We start from the raw sequence: 16,249 nt of genomic DNA, 5'->3' as shown, positions 1-16,249 counted from the left end.
AGATCACTATATCAGTCAGTCACCTTTGAGTTATATATATTTAGAACATGGATAAACTACCTCGCCACCATAAATCTTTAAACACAGACATGTTGCAAATTTAGGGAAGTCTCATTTATGAAACTGCACCAAACAAAAAGCGAAGAGTGTTGGCAAACTCCAATGACGTCAGCATCCTTCAAGCGGTTCCATTGTCACGCCGAAAACAATAGCCTAAAATTGACGTTGCTAATTTCATATTGAATGCTCCCATTTCGACAGACAACATGGTACGTACGGGATTATGTAAATGGACCGGACCAATTAATTCTCGCTTCGACTCGTTCGATGTGACTACATTTATTCGTACTTATGCATACGAATAAGTAACTGAAGGGTTTGTTTGAACGCGGTAAACTCGGGCACAACTGGACCGATTTCGATGTTATTTGGTACAGGGATTGTTAAAGATAGAACGTAAAAGAGTGTATATTCTGGAAGTCCTTAGAATGGGATGGATGGATCTATGCGAGGAAAACCGCGGGACTTTATCAAGCTTTTCCTTTGTGTATATTATTATTATTAATTATTTATTTAGCCCTAAGTAGCGAGTATTTTTTAAATCGCTACAATTTCTAAATACGAAAATTAAAACTAGAAATAATCACGGAGGATCAATATATAAAAAAAAACAAGTAATACATTCAGATAGTTATCTATTAAATTTTATTTTTCGTTTAATAATAGCCTACCTATCTCTAGCTTAATATATCACAATATATACATACATGTTAGATAAATAGTTGAAACTACTATAATCATAGATTAGTTTTGCTTTAATTAATTTAATCAGATAACGAAGAAATCTGATCAAGTCTTAAATTAAAATAAATTAAATATATTATATCCATTCGTGTGTAAATAATGTGTATAGAACATTTTATTATATTAAATTTATACTATAATATATTATTAATATACGAATTGTTTATCACGTTGCATGTGTAATTAAAAGAACACGATTCGCTTGTGCACTAAACATTTGGCATGAACACACTTGGATGCATTTCGTTTTTAAATTGTATTAATTTTTAAATTTTTAAAGTCACATTTTGCGTCAACAAATTGCGTTGAATAGCGTACACTGTAATTTTTACCTTTAAATTTAATTGTAATTATATTATTATTTTATTACAAGAACTTAATGTGAGTTTATATTAATTTGTGTTTGGAGCATTAAATTCATGTTTATTTATAAATTATAAGCTGAATTATTTATTTCAATTTTCTCTTGTCTTATATACAATAGACACATTAAATAATCGTATATTGTAAGACTAGAAAAATTTCACCACACGACACGCATCCGACACGATATCGCGCACCATTTCAATACTAAACAGTATTATAATGTATCAAATCGCACGTTCCAGGGCGGCATCAACGACTAATGTGATGTTCGCGTCTGCGCCGCTGACAAGACGCGCCTCAGCGCTTCAGTTGGACACTTCCGACACTGATAACAAAGGTATGTCGTGTCGTACGGTTTTAAATCGAACGACTTTTTTACAGTTGAAAAAAATTACAATATTTTTGATTTTGCAAAAAAAATACTCTTTCTCTTAGAACTATATACTTATACTTGGTACTCTTAGAACTTATGTTATTGTATCCCTTGATAGCTTGTAAACGTAGGAATATGACTTATAGTATGTTTTACATCAAATTTGAATAATTTCCCAATCATTTTGAGTATGTTACGACGAGTACTATCTATATGTATCTATATTTTTTGCTACAAAGTAATTTTCTATGCCATAATTTCTTATTTATGCACATACTATTTTCATATACGTTTATCCTTTTGAAAATCTTGTACGCATCACACAGCTTTTGCAATTGAATAGAAAATATATTGAACACACTCTGGCTTCAGCACTGCATGTAGTTTAGTCTGTACGATGTCTAGTCTAGCAGCTATCGGCTAAATGGAGCTAGCTTATACGTAGGTGAAGAGATATTGGGGTGTTTTATTAAATATAGCAATGTTGTTTTATTTAGTTTAGTAGTTGAAGAATACTGGTCATTTTTTTATTGGTTGTACTGTTATAAAATAATTTATTTTTTAGTTTTTTTTATTGTTTAAATTATGATGAGATTTATTGCAATAAATGTTTACTGAAAATGTCATTTTTGCGCTGCTAAGGATTAATGTTTTCGAGTTTCCGTGAGTATTCAAAATTAATTTATTAAAGATTTGTATTAAAGTGGAATAATTTGTGGGTGTGGAGTATATAGAGTTTAAATAAATTATTTGCTTTTGTTGACGTTACTTGAGACAGTGATGGAATAAGTAGACGGTAAACACAAAAGAATTGATTTTATATAAATTTCAAAGGAAATTTTCAGCGTTTCTTTGTTTTAGTTGTTGAATTAAACGTATTCCGGTCTTATCGTGTTGGTGTACAATATAATGCTAATTAATATTTGTCCATTGTATTCAAATAGTTAATTACGGAAAACAGTATCAAATGTTACGTATTTTAGTTCGTGAATAATTACTTTTGATTTTGAGTATTTTACATGTGAGTTGATTTATTTTTTACTTAAAGAAGATTGATTTTTAAAGAAGTTGTCGAACCTTTTTGAATTGGCAATGCATGAGTTAAAAACGTAATGAAAGTTGATGGCTAAATAGTATTACATTAGGAAGGAAACGCCAAGCGAAATGTTGCATTTTCTAAAAGGCTGATTTATTTTCCGTATAACATCACGAAATTATAAAACTATCAATTCAATGGGCCAAAAACATAGAAGTTGAACGCAAAATGCTAAAAAGCCACGTGCGTTCTCAACATCGTCAAACACAAATCGAGAACCGCGTACCAACGTAGCGCGCGCGTTGAACGGAACATTCCGGAACGTTCCAGACGAGGCGGAGCGCTCCCCGGCCGCCGCGTGGACGTCGGTGGCGCGCCGGCGCACCGACCTCGTGCCGACGGTGCCGGCCCCGCGCGCGCCAGGTAGGGCGTACTCTATGACGCGCCTCGACAGGCTGCCGGCCCGGCCGCTGCACTCGGCCTCGCCCTCCATGCACCACCTCAACAGGAGCCGTATGTATTGTGTGCGAGCGCTTTGGGCCCGCTTGGTTCCGCTACGGTTGTCATGGTAACGCTTGGTCCCACCGCCGCTAGGGTTCTGTTGGTAACGCTTGGGTCTCGCATCCGTTAGGGCTTTTTGGGTTTGTTGATAACGCTTGGTTTGCGTTTTGCCTCTGCTAGGGTTCTATTGATAACGCTGAGGTTTCGCTTCCGTCAGGTTTTGTTGATAACGCTTGGTTTGGGTTCCGCCTCTGTAATGCTTTGGGTTTGCCTTAATCCACATTTCTGCTAGGGATTCATCAGGTTATTTCTCCTTGCTTCTTATATACAAACAGATAGGTACTAGCCAGCAGGTTAATAACGCTTTGGGCATTAGCTTCCTACTGACTGCGGCGGTTTCTGTCAATAACACCTGTTTTGGCTTACACTTCTGATAGAGGTTAAACCTAAAGTTGTATAAATTTTCTGTTCAACTTTAGAGCCTGTAGGTAAAACGGTTTAGATCAGTTTAGTTATAGTTGTGTTAATTTGACGAAGAACACTGTTTTTCATAAAAAATATACTTACAAGATACCTGCAAAGTTTGGAATTTTTACACTCATCTCAAAATTTTCTGTACATTTCCAACCAATAGTTTGTGGTCTTTCGGTCTTTTACCTTTATTAATTTTTACCCTAAGCATTTTCAGATATATGAGACATCCTTAATTATGAAATGAAATGATCTTACAAGCATCTTATAAATTCACTCTTCTCTGCCTCACCTAAATGATAGAAGTTTAATAATCACTTTATCACATATGTATGTCAAAGTGATCTGAAGAAGATATGTGTACCTATGGATAGAATATTTTACTGCTAGGACTTTATACATACTCACTTAAAAATTTTGATGACGTAATTTCTTAAGTAACTCTTTTTATTTGACATTAACATATTATATGTAAATAACAATATAGCATTGAAATGCTTTATAAATGAGAAATTTTTGGAAAGAATAGAATTTTTTTTGCTATTCTTTCAAAAAAACAATAGCCTAGTCAAAAGATACTTCTGTTTCCTTAAACAAATCGCCACTGGTTAAGTTGATATGGATATTTTGGAAGAATGTTTCGAAAATTAAGACGTTTTGTGTGAAGAAAAACGCAGAATAGAATGAAATGTTTCATTTGACCTCTTAATATAATGGGGGACAATTTTTTCTTTTCTTCTTTATTCTCATCTGTGTTCCTGCGAAGCTGACATTGTGATTTTAATTTCTCGCTATTTGGGAACTTTCTCTTTTATCTGGTTAGAGTACATAAGTGTTACCAACTGTTTGTTTTAATTCCCAATTATGGTGCTTATTTTGTCTAGTCCTTATTTGTATTTACCTACAAAACTGTGCTAATTGTGGTATATATATTTGTCTTTAACATTTATTTGTATCGAGATATATAGTTGGAGATTGTTTGTAAACATGTTCATTGTTTGTGAAAAATTTGTATGCACCGAATAGGTGGATCTTTCAATCTTCTGGTACGCAGGTAAAATATTTATCTTATCTCTCAATATTGTTACATGCAGATTATATGTAATTTTTCTGAGCGTGTACAGTTTTATTTATCATTTCTACCAATATGATAATACAATACAGTTACGAAACCATTAAAAAATACTGTTATTCTTTATCATATTTTTCTCTGTTCTTAATATTATTGTCCGATTCTTAACGTTTTGAAGTTTTAAACACTTAACTTTGACACAGCACTCTCTGGCACAATAACAAATAACAATAAGTAAGTCTGTATGTAACAATATACTCATATCTTATCCTTTCTCTTGCGGTAAGTGGAAAAAAATCTTTTATAAATACCCTTGCACTGTAAATGATCAACTGCTACTAACACCCGCTCAATCAGTCATGCTAATTTCCTAATAATCTGCTCTTGTTTTAACGTAAGCTTTAATAGTGTTTCATGTTAAAGTTGGCATATATTTTAAACCTTTTGTTTTTATAAAAGCCAAAATTTTGTAATAGACAATATTGAATGCACACAAGAACTATTTCAAAACTCATCTATAAAATTCAGCACGATTCAAGGAATATTTATACTCAAATTATGAAAAATAGTAAAAAATGAACTCGAAATTGTGACCATATTTGAAAAAATAATTTTAACGATACACAGCTCCTTTGAAAAATAATTTAATAGTTGCACACATTTGAAGGTTAAAATATTTTGATCATAATACAAAATGATATTAACAATTCACAATTGTTTTATGGGGACATCCTGTGTGATAAAGTTCTATGGACACTCGTTGCCATTTTTCTTACCCTTTCCTGTCGAAACCTTTATTCCCTACGTGAATCGTTTTAAAAAACAATATTATTAGTGTATAGTCTATCCATCTATCCTTTTGATACGTCATTGGCAAGCATACGCGGTCATACCTTCCATTTATTAGCACAATAGTATAAGAGAGTGATCTCTTCTACGCGTTAGACAGGATTTCCCCATAAACCGAACTGTGTCATTCCCCACATACGATCACGTATGTATGCGGGTTCATATACTAATAGTACGCACGTACGCACGCACGCACAGAGGGGCGGTCGGGCGACACGACGCCCGGCTCGCGGCCCGGCAGCGCGCTGTCGGGCGGCGGCGCGGGCGTGGTGCGGCGCGCCAGCTCGGCGCCGCGCAAGCCGCGCCCCGCCTCCATCGCGGGCACCGGCTGCAACACCCCGAGAGGTGAGATGGCTGTACATTCTTTTTAAGCTTCATCAACATCATCATCATCAACAGCCCATATATGTTCCCACTGCTGGGACACAGGGCTCCTATGAGGTTTTAGGCGATTTTCTACCACGCTGGCCAAGTGTTCGATCTTTTAATTCTCGGTCATGCCAGTTTCTTCATGATGTTTTCCTTCACCGTTTCGAGCAGTGGTGATGTTGTCATCATGCGCAGATAAATTGAAAAAAAAAAAAATAGTCAAGTACACGCACGCTCTCCTGCTCTAGAACCACCGACTTATCGATTTTAAGTCCGAAGTGCTCACCACTGAGCTATCGCTGTCTATGTATGTATAACTTAAAGCAAATTTCAAATAAAAGAGCAGGTTATCAATTAGACTGTTTTTTGTATTTATTACCCCTTTCCCTTTAAATTGGTCTAGTTCTGATAATTTAAAGGTGATATTTTTTATGTTTTGTTAAAAAATAAGTATAATTTTTTTGTCAATTAGTAGATATTTAATTAGTAACCTTGACATGACACGCATTGTCCCGCTCAGGCGAGGCGGGGAGCGCGAGCGCGGCGAGCACGCCGGCGGTGTCGCGCGACGGCTCGACGGTGGCGCGCGCGCAGTCGGCGCCGCGCCGCCCGCGCCCGCTGTCGCTGCACGTGGCGCCCGCGCCACCGCCGCCGAGACCGGGTGCGTTCGCTAAGTGTTATATTTATATTGGTGTGTTGTTACTTGAATGGAAAATTTTAAAAAAATGTGAATGTATACGCCATTTATTTATTGTTAAATGTTTCTCCCAATTACGTTGGTGAACATAGAAAATATTCTTTTTATCGCACCATACTGAACATTACTTTAAGATGTATTAAAAATTAAAACCATGCCACTTTTGAACTAATTTAGTACCCTTATACCTATAACTTGTTTCCACACAGATCATCAACAACACAGTTATTGGTGCAACAATATATTTTTAATAATTAGAGAATGAGGTTAAAATTTGTAAAAAGAGTATATATAGTAAACCAACCCACTTCAACTACCTATATTACAACTTTCTAACTCACTATAGTCTAGATAGATGTAAAAATAAAAAAAAAACATGCATTTCATCAAGTGCTTTCTCTAAATCGCGTTTAAAATCCGTTAAAAAAATTTCAATCTCGAAATGTATGTAACACAAGAAAATACTAAGTGCTTTCATGTTAAAAATGTAAAGTATTGTATATATTTATTTATTTTTAATAATTTTATATTGTGAATTGCAGCAGCACCTTTGGGCCCCGGCGAAGGAAAGCCGCCCGTTCACAGAAAGCCAAAACCAGCCAAAGAACAAGAAAAGGTGACTTATTCTTTTTGAATTTTTATATGTATTCTTATATTAAATTTAATTCTGAAAATATTTTTTTATTGTAATCATTTTTTACAAATAACACCAATGTATATAACCACTTTTCGTGCGAATAAATTCATTTCACCCGTAATCTATGGATAGAATATTTTACCTAAATTAAATTTTGGCATTTTGCCCATTATAAAAAGTACGTGTTGCACTTGGGGACTGGCGCCGCCCGCTATAAAATCTATGCAATAGTTTAAAATACTTTATGTTTGCGCAGAAGGGAGGCAAGTCGCTGTCAGTATCGCCGGGCCCGCGGGATCTCGTTGTTGACGATATGTCCAAGGTAATTCCAATATCATTGTTAGTTTGTAGCGATTAGCCATAAAGGCTGAAATGAAGAGAATTGAAAAAACAAACGGATCCAGAACATAATGTCTCAACAAAAATATATATCAATATGCAAATAAAACACTGTTTAACTTCATTATTCATTTAAGCAGTAATAAGTACCAAGATGGACTACTTATGACTACTTTTTGAATGTCTATAGTTATTTTTTGATTGGTGATTTTAAAGTATCAAATTAATTCATAAAAGCGAAAAGAAATTAAAATTAGTATTCATCGTAAATTACCAATATTATTATGTTTTGTATATTTATTTATGCACAAACAAATTCAATATTATCGGTCAAGCCATTACGGATAAAAAGGAGTTGGTTTGTTTGTTGGAACGTGTTATTCTCAGGAACTACTGGACCGTATTAAGAAAAATCTTTCGCCATTGGATGTACGTGATTCGTGAGTGATAGATATGTACCACGGGCGAAGTCAGAACGGACAGCTAATGTTCTATAGTCATTAATGTAGACGACTAAGTGATACGCTTACTTATTTTTCTATAGAGTATTAATTAAAAATGCATAATATATTCCAGTCGGTGACGTCGGAAATACGGCAAGTGGACGCCCAGGAGGTGACGCAGAAGCTGGAGGCGCTGCAAGTCACTGACGATGCGCCTGCGCATAATAACGTCAGTTACTTTTTTTATTAATTTTACCTATTTACTCTTGACTTAATTGAATGATCTTATTAGCTTGAGTAAAATGTGATTGGTGTATGCATTTATTTATTAGTTTACAAAAAAATTAAAAGTAAAGGTTTTAAAAATTAAATTAAACTTGCGATGTCTCTATTTTGTTGCAGGATATATTATATTGCATAAATTTTTTTGGTATATAAAATAAAATCATTAAAAATGAGGCAAAAAGTGTGAAACGTAATAAAAATTCCCAAAAAAATAAAAAAAAGACTGCAATTTTCTTAATATCAAATCAATCAATTACAGACAATCGAAAACGTAGAGAACATAGAAGCCAAAATAGAAACGAACACACATAAAGTACAAGAGAATAGAACAGAAGAGAAGGTGGAAGTGCAGAAGGAGACGCAGAAAGAGATACAGAAGGAGACACAGAAGGTGGAGCCGAAGAAGGAACCTTCTGTTGAAAAGACTGAGGAGAATGAAATGACTGGTATGTCTGTTCATACATATATATTTGATTATTATGTTGTATAACTGTTTGTCCCAGCTCGACCGGGTTGACCTGGGTTAAAAATTGTAACCTTCGGAATTTCTTTCACAGTAAAAATTAGACTTTGGTTCACTCCGAAAATTTATATACGGCAGATACCATCTATGCTCATAAGTAAATTCATAAAAACCAACTTAATGCTTCAACGGATATAAGGTCAAAAGGAGATCTAAAAAGTGTCACTAATAAATAATGAGGCTTTCTATTGGAAAAATAATTTTCAAAATCTATAGATTATTCCAAATAGATCCGTAGATTACTCCCCAAAATCTCACAAGCTTACCATCCTTAAAAGAAGAAGAGGGTCTCCATTCGATTGCATTTTTTTTTTGTGTTTGTTACGTCAGATGATTTTCGGTTGGGTAAACCGATTTTGGTGATTTTTTTTATTGAGAGCTAGTCATCCGCTTTATCCCGTTTAAATTTGGTCTAGTTCGGCTGTGCTAATGCGGTTTAGTTATTTGATAATAATCATTTTGGTTAACAACGCGGACAAACAATACGACACCCCATTTATACATATACATATATTTATTGGAATAAAATTTTCGTTTGCAGCGTCGATGATATCGCGGCGCATCACGACGGAGGAGGAGGCGAAGGCGGCGCTGGCGGAGCGGCGGCGGCGCGCGCGCGAGGAGCTCGAGCGGCAGGCCGAGCTGGAGCGGCTCAGGTGAGCTGCCTCTGGGCACTGGGGCACTGGGCCACTGGGGCATGGGCCGGTGGGCTTGCGGCTCTATTGACTTTAGGGATGTAGATGGGCTTAGCCTGGGAGCGGTAGGTGGACTTGGTCGGAGTCGGAGTTCGGTTGTCTTCATTTTTCTTCTGGGGCAATGGGCTCTGGGCTGATAAATTGAAGGATATATGGGGGGGGGACGCCCTGGGAGTTTGTTTCCTTTTTAGTCACGATCAGTGAATCTTGCCGTCTCACTGTGATGTCTAATTGTAATGTTATGTCTGAACTGCAATATTAAGCTATTGTTGTGATGTAAGTTTTTGAAAATCGAATATTGTGTTGATAAAGTATCTACGAAAATACTGGAACATGTATTCTGGGTGGCTTTTGAAAGATTGAAAAATGTTTGTATTTATAAATTTTTTATCCTGAACATAATCCAATATCAAGTAATGGAGTTTAAAAAATGGTCGCTCTTATGTTTAAATGAGACAGTTTGTACTTAATAAGAATTTGAGTTTTACAACATGTTCTAAAAGAAAAATCCCGTCACAGACTGCAGCGCGAGGCGGAGGAGGAGGCCGAGCGGCAGCGGCAGGAGGAGGAGCGGCAGCGGCGCGAGGAGGAGGAGGCGCGCGAGCTCGCCGCGCTGCAGCGCCGCCTGGAGGAGGAGAAGCTGCAGCGCGCCATCGAGGTGGGGACCACACGGGATTGTGGGGGGATTGTTTTATTAAATTTTTAATTAAAAAGATTAAGAACTTTGAAGGAGAAAAATTATATTGGGTGTACCGCTGGAGGTGTACTGTGCATAATGGAACTTATAGTCTGCACACGCTAATGCATATATCCCTGGCATCACGCGCCTATGAAATGTATTATTAAACGTAAGCGTTCGTTCGGACCGTCTATTAGGGGTGTGTCGTGTAGACTAGATAGTTTATTTAAAGCGGCTTATTAAAAAAGTTCCAGTATAGTGAGAGTATAGTATAGTATACCTCGGGCGGGACACCTATGGGGCCGTGCGCTCACACGGTATATAAGAAGGCGCGTTGTGTCGGCGCAGGCGCAGCAGCAGCTGGAGCGCGAGGAGGGGTCGCGGCGCGCGCGCGAGGAGGCGGAGCGGGCGGCGCGCGCGCGCGACGAGCTGGAGAAGCGGCGCGCCGGCGAGCTGGCCGAGCGCCGCCGCGCCGCCGAGCTCGAGCGCGAGGAGCGCGAGCGGCTCGCGCGCAAGCAGCGCGTCGAGGCCATCATGGCGCGCACGCGCCTCAAGAAGGTAACCCCCACCCCCACGACCCGTGCTGCTGCCACGGAAGTGACTGAGCTGGCGATTCGTCTGATGGGGAGCGATCACCACCGCCCATGAACAGAGCAGAAGAGGAGAAAGGAACAGGAAAAGGATTGATTGGAAAGAAGGAATGGACTGGAAGGGTGAATGGTGAATAAGAAATTCGATATCCACCGGTTTGCGCAAATGGCACGTATAAGTATGATGTACTTTGACACAGTCTAACATACTTTAATATCATCAACATAGTTTAACATGGTCGACTAAACGTCTCGTCGTGTTGATGTAATGACCAGAAACGGCGATGGCTTTTAATGTTAGGATGTAAGTTGGAGGAGGAGGACCTCAACCGAGCCAGATTGTCAAAGAATCAGTAAAGGAATAACATCTGACACTTGCACAAATTCATTGATTCAAATGAGACAAGTCTCAATAATTTACTCACTTTATAGTTATATATATGTAAAATACCAAAATAAATAACTTCAAAATATTCGAATCTAATATTGTTACATATCAATAATCTTACGCCCCCCCATTCCCAGCAAGCGGAGGAGGACAAGAAGAAACAAGAGCAAGAACAAAAACCGGCCGAGAGTCAGACGGCGGCCGACACACAAAAGCAAGCACAAGCGAACGACGCCCCGAAGCAAGACGGCGCCGAAGCGAACAGCGACGCTGCGCAACCAGCCGAGACTGTCCAGGTTGCTGGACTGCCGCAATCGGCGTACGAGATCACGGAGAATTCGACCGCAACCGCTCAGCCCGAGAGTGCACATTCGACTGACGATGCAGACGCCCAGCCGAAAGCGGAAAGCGTACAGGATGGTAAAGTGGAGAGTCCGGTTGAGGATAACGTAGCCAGCGTTACGGATAACTTCAACGGGAATGTACAAACGGCGGATTTATTGTCGCTTGCAACTAGTCAGGTGGGTTTGGTACACATTTAAATTACAATAAAACCTTCGAGCTAAGTTTCAATAAGGGCTTTATAACACTGGCAAAAAGTTAAATTTTCTTGTCATAAGAGATGAATAAAGGGCTAAAATAATAGTTTTAGCAAATGATTTCGTTCACTTTATGCCAAATATCGCTAGGTAGTCTGTATGTTAAAGCAGTTTCAACGTGACAGTGTCTTGTGTTTATTTATTTTTACAATTAGTCCGTAACATATACTGTGATAGAATTAATCATCATTAAAGCCTCTAAAAAAAAAAATTATAAAATGGTGACGCGATTGAGAATCATGTAGATTTGGCAAGAATTGGGCCAGCTTGTACCGGGCAAGTACCACACTCCCACAGAAAACAGGCATGAAATAGTAACATGCTACTACTGTGTTTCGTACGGTTTGTGGGGGAGCCGGAGGATCGTTTCCTTTTCCTTACCCTTCCCAGCCCATTAATTTTTCCTACTCTCTCTACTATTGCTACTACACTTCTCAGTTGCTCGCTCATGGCAATAAAAAAATCAGTAGCAGAGTCGTAATATTTGTAAAAAAAACTTGCAGCCCGAAGAGAATCCATCTCGCGAGCCGCCAGCGGAGCGGCCGCACGCCGCCGCCAACAATGGCAACGTTACTGCCGACCTGCTTGGCTTGTCCGACGACAATGAGGTGGGTTATGTTGTATTATATGTTAGTTTACTCATTTGTATAGACAAATAACGCGCCTTCCCTGCCTCATTTTATCCCTCTCTCTCATTATTTTATAAATAAATACATAAATAAAATGATGAATTTTAATAATTTACGTCCGGTTTCAATATTCGATCCCAATCGTAAGTTTACAGATAAAAATAAATCCCAATCCTATCATAAGATATTTTGGTTCGTCGTATATCGCTTCCATCTTAGTATGTGTAAGAACGAAGAAGCAATCTAAAGTTACAGTTTCAATCATACTACTACAAATGAAAAACAATGGCTTTAAAATAATTAAAACAATAAATAGTTAAGAAAAAACTTGCAGGTCTTGTAATTAAAAATATCTCTTGACAAGTGGATGTAGCTATAAAGATATATTTTTATGTTTCCAGAGTAAGGACACCACCGGCGAGCAGTCGTCCATCAAACAAATCGACAACGCCAGCCAACCGGAGGCCAACAATGGCAACGTGGCCCACGTTGGCCACATATCCGCCAACTTCATACAAACCGAGCGCATGGCGGAACACAACCAAAAGATCGAGAAGCTTCTCGACGACGACTTCACGACGCACAACGGCCACGGGCTCAATCACCCGCTGACGTTGCAAAATGCGATCTAATTTGTACGCGGTACGGTCGAAAATCGTTTGGTCGAGCGTGCGTATTGGCTAGTCTTGTACTGCAGGGTACACGCGAAAAGCGCTCTTATTTACCTACGGAGGTGGAGGATCGGACGAGTGTGATAGCTTTGTCGTTGCAAACGATGTCGACATTGTTTGCTTTAGGGCTTAAATTTGATTGTACTGCCGTGTATTGGCCGGCCTTGCCATATGGATGCAAAAATATACATTATATCTTCACGTTAGAGTTCAAATTCGCTGGGCAAATCGCATTTAAGCTAGATGCACGTCACGATGGAAATGCGAATGAAGTCTGTGTTCTAAATTTGAAATTCTATTTGTCAGTTATGGATTGACGTTACTATTTAAAATTTAACATTGCGTTATTGATTTATAATTCAATTAATTATGCAATCTGCCCATATGAGCCCACGATGATCAAACCATAATATTTCTTCAAATATACGGGCTAAGTGCATTTAATTCAGCACCCAATGAAAATCCTACAAAACTTTAGAAACAACAAAATGCAACATAAATCAGAAAGAAGATAATGTTTATTTCTAATTAAATACGATGGTGCCTTTGATTTTTGAAATTCGGTGCTGTTATCATTTCGGGAATTAATACTAGCCAATATGTATGCGTTGACGGAGTAATGACTCGATATTTAGGCAGACCAGTCATATATTACGATACGTAATGCGATGACGTCTGTGCGATAGTTATCAGTCGTTGGTTGGCACATGTAATATTCGATGTAATTATTGCATTTATAAAGCAAATCCAAGATTCTATTAAGAACAATAATATATTAGCTTATTTTGCTGTGTAAGCGAAATCGTATTCATCGCTTGACGTTCCTCGTGTTTTAGAAAATTGAAAAAAAAAATAATAATGATATTTTCATATTGGAGTAACATTAGATCACTAGGGATGTAACCGGATTAACTGTCATTAATCATTAATTAATGGTCATTAATTTTTGATTTGTTCGTTGGTCGGATAGGTTGTGTATAGGAGAGCTGTGCTTACAGTGTAAACAATAATTATTATAAGTTTTTATTTATTGTGATTTTTTTTATTAATGGAAATTATAATCAAATACATTGATTGGTTTTTTTCAATTTTGCAGACGTTTCGTTTTTTTTATAGAAGTTCAATGTAAATCGATCATTTTTTTTAATTGGCAAATTTCCCTCGCTTAACGTGCGAGCGAGACGCATACACCGAGACGCTTTAGTGCGAGGGGGATAGACGTATTTGTAAATCCTATACTTTGCGTGAAATGCACCTTCACTTGGGATTTAAACTAGAAGTTCCCAATAGTAGAATATCTAATATTCCCATTAAATGCTTTTCGTCGCCTTTCAAATATCTTAATTGTTTGAAATTAATCGAGAAAAAAAAGAAACCTCTTGCCAACAACAGAGGTTGTGAATAAGGGCAGCTTGTATTAAAAAGGTCCGATTATCTAATACATATAAAATAAATTTAGCCTTAAATTGTTTGACATAGTCATCCGAGAATGAAGTTAAGAAATTTGAAAGGGACACGTGGTTGGCCGCGAACAGTTATATACAATAATGATAATTTGTTAACTATTAAGTAATTTACATGCATAAACAATTTTTGTATAATAAGTAGTTAGCGTTCTATGAAATTTAATCAATTCTTTTTTTTTTATTTTCTAATTAATACAATAATTCCCTTCCTAAGACTAATTTGCTTTTAATTTATATCGAGTTTGTGTCTGTCAACATTGACTTTACCCGCGTATAGACAATTTTGACAGACATCAAAATGAACGCCCAAAAACTTGGATAATTTTGAAGTATTTATGTATTAGTAGTTGTAACAAATTGTAATAATTAATTATTAATTAACCGGGAAAAGTCTACGCAGTGACGTGTATATTCCGTTTTTTTTTCTATTATTGCGCTTTAGAGTTGTCTATGGTCCATGCGGGCGGTTGTATTTTACCAATGAGAAACGAATTTAGAAATGTTCAAATTGTGATAGCAAATGCGCGGGAAGCGAACGGACCACAGACAACGATGCCGTCATATTGCTTGTAGATTTACAATTTTGCTAATCGTCCATTTTTACGGTTCCCCGAGGCGAAATCATGTAATCTGTATACAACAATGGCCTTATTATTTTATTAGCTATTTTTCTTATGATGTTTTGTTTGTGTGCGGATAACGACGATCCGCCATTTTGATTACGCTTATCCTAAAATGTTCTAAAATAGATAGATATTTCTGAAATTCCAATTTTAAAATTACATATCTTAAGTAATCCATAATAAATAGATGGATGAACAAAATGGCGGATCGTCGCGCGAGCGTGGATGTGTGTATTATGTTACACAAGAAAAGGTTGTCGAAAGCATTGTATTTATCAAATTCGAGACATGGCTTCTATGTATGTTCTATTCTACATTATGTTAGCAATCGATGGATTTATAAGGAGACAGTTTTAATAAAAAATATTATAAATTTATGTGTTGTTTATTTTTATAACCTTTTTTTTGTTTAATTTATTCCATCTTAATGTTTCATTAATCTTTCCTAAAATAACCTCAATGCTTAAAATAAAAAAACTGCACACATACTTGACGTCCATTTCACTGGGCATCACCAAGTGAAAGTCGATTTGTTTTTTAAATACGTGGGACCGCCATTATTTTTAACTTTGTTTTATTACAGTATATCTCAATAGAACCTTTTAGTATTATGATTGTATTGCTTGCCTGAATAACAACGCCGTCTAGACTGACACTAATCAATATAATGATCGTAGTGAAATAGTTTTTTTAATTTTCTTAATAGTACCGTTTTTACCACTTTCTTTTTTACTAGATACATACCTATTTACTACCTAAATTTATTTATATTTCCTCAGTTAACGGCTTTTTTATGTTATTCTTCTTAATTCCATGTAGCTTTGACTAGGTGGCGTTAGTAAATTGGCAGAGGATAAATATTTATTTTTAACCTTAAAATCTTTTTAAAACTTGGATTTAGATTTTAGACGTCGGCTACCAACACTTGAATTGTAAACCAATTATAATAAGTTGACTGGTTGGTATGTTTTTAATAAACAATACTTTGAACTCGTTTAACTAAACTAGTGGTTTAAGGTATTCCTTAACTGAAATAAGCATAGATTTTTGAATAACACATCAAATTACTGAATTTTATAGTATGAAAATTGGGTCGTCAAGTCTAGGTATTGTGTAAAGAAGGCCTTTTCAGTTCGATAATTTA

At 36.9% G+C, this 16,249-nt stretch overlaps 1 protein-coding gene across 9 annotated transcripts in view; it reads left to right on the top strand.

Annotated features, from left to right (window-relative positions):
- The window catches only part of LOC119829203 (uncharacterized abhydrolase domain-containing protein DDB_G0269086-like), a 42,657-nt gene extending 29,117 nt beyond the window's left edge, over positions 1-13,540 (top strand). For 3 of the 9 annotated variants that reach the window (XM_038351610.1, XM_038351609.1, XM_038351607.1), the window contains 15 exons: positions 1,413-1,507; positions 2,186-2,206; positions 2,910-3,092; positions 5,671-5,817; positions 6,362-6,502; positions 7,081-7,154; positions 7,432-7,497; positions 8,091-8,186; positions 8,502-8,688; positions 9,307-9,421; positions 9,980-10,118; positions 10,488-10,697; positions 11,255-11,638; positions 12,220-12,324; positions 12,747-13,540. In XM_038351610.1, coding sequence (XP_038207538.1) covers positions 1,413-1,507; positions 2,186-2,206; positions 2,910-3,092; positions 5,671-5,817; positions 6,362-6,502; positions 7,081-7,154; positions 7,432-7,497; positions 8,091-8,186; positions 8,502-8,688; positions 9,307-9,421; positions 9,980-10,118; positions 10,488-10,697; positions 11,255-11,638; positions 12,220-12,324; positions 12,747-12,977 — 2,194 coding nt within the window. In that variant the 3' untranslated portion in view covers positions 12,978-13,540. The remainder of the gene's footprint in view (positions 1-1,412; positions 1,508-2,185; positions 2,207-2,909; positions 3,093-5,670; positions 5,818-6,361; positions 6,503-7,080; positions 7,155-7,431; positions 7,498-8,090; positions 8,187-8,501; positions 8,689-9,306; positions 9,422-9,979; positions 10,119-10,487; positions 10,698-11,254; positions 11,639-12,219; positions 12,325-12,746) is intronic. The other 6 variants (XM_038351611.1, XM_038351608.1, XM_038351612.1 and 3 more) reach the window with 5 other exon arrangements.
- Positions 13,541-16,249: the final 2,709 nt, after the last annotated feature.

The sequence above is a fragment of the Zerene cesonia genome, chromosome 9 (assembly GCF_012273895.1).
Source record: "Zerene cesonia ecotype Mississippi chromosome 9, Zerene_cesonia_1.1, whole genome shotgun sequence".
NCBI classification, from domain to species: Eukaryota; Metazoa; Arthropoda; class Insecta; order Lepidoptera; family Pieridae; genus Zerene; species Zerene cesonia.
This window is presented reverse-complemented; position numbering and strand designations above follow the sequence as displayed.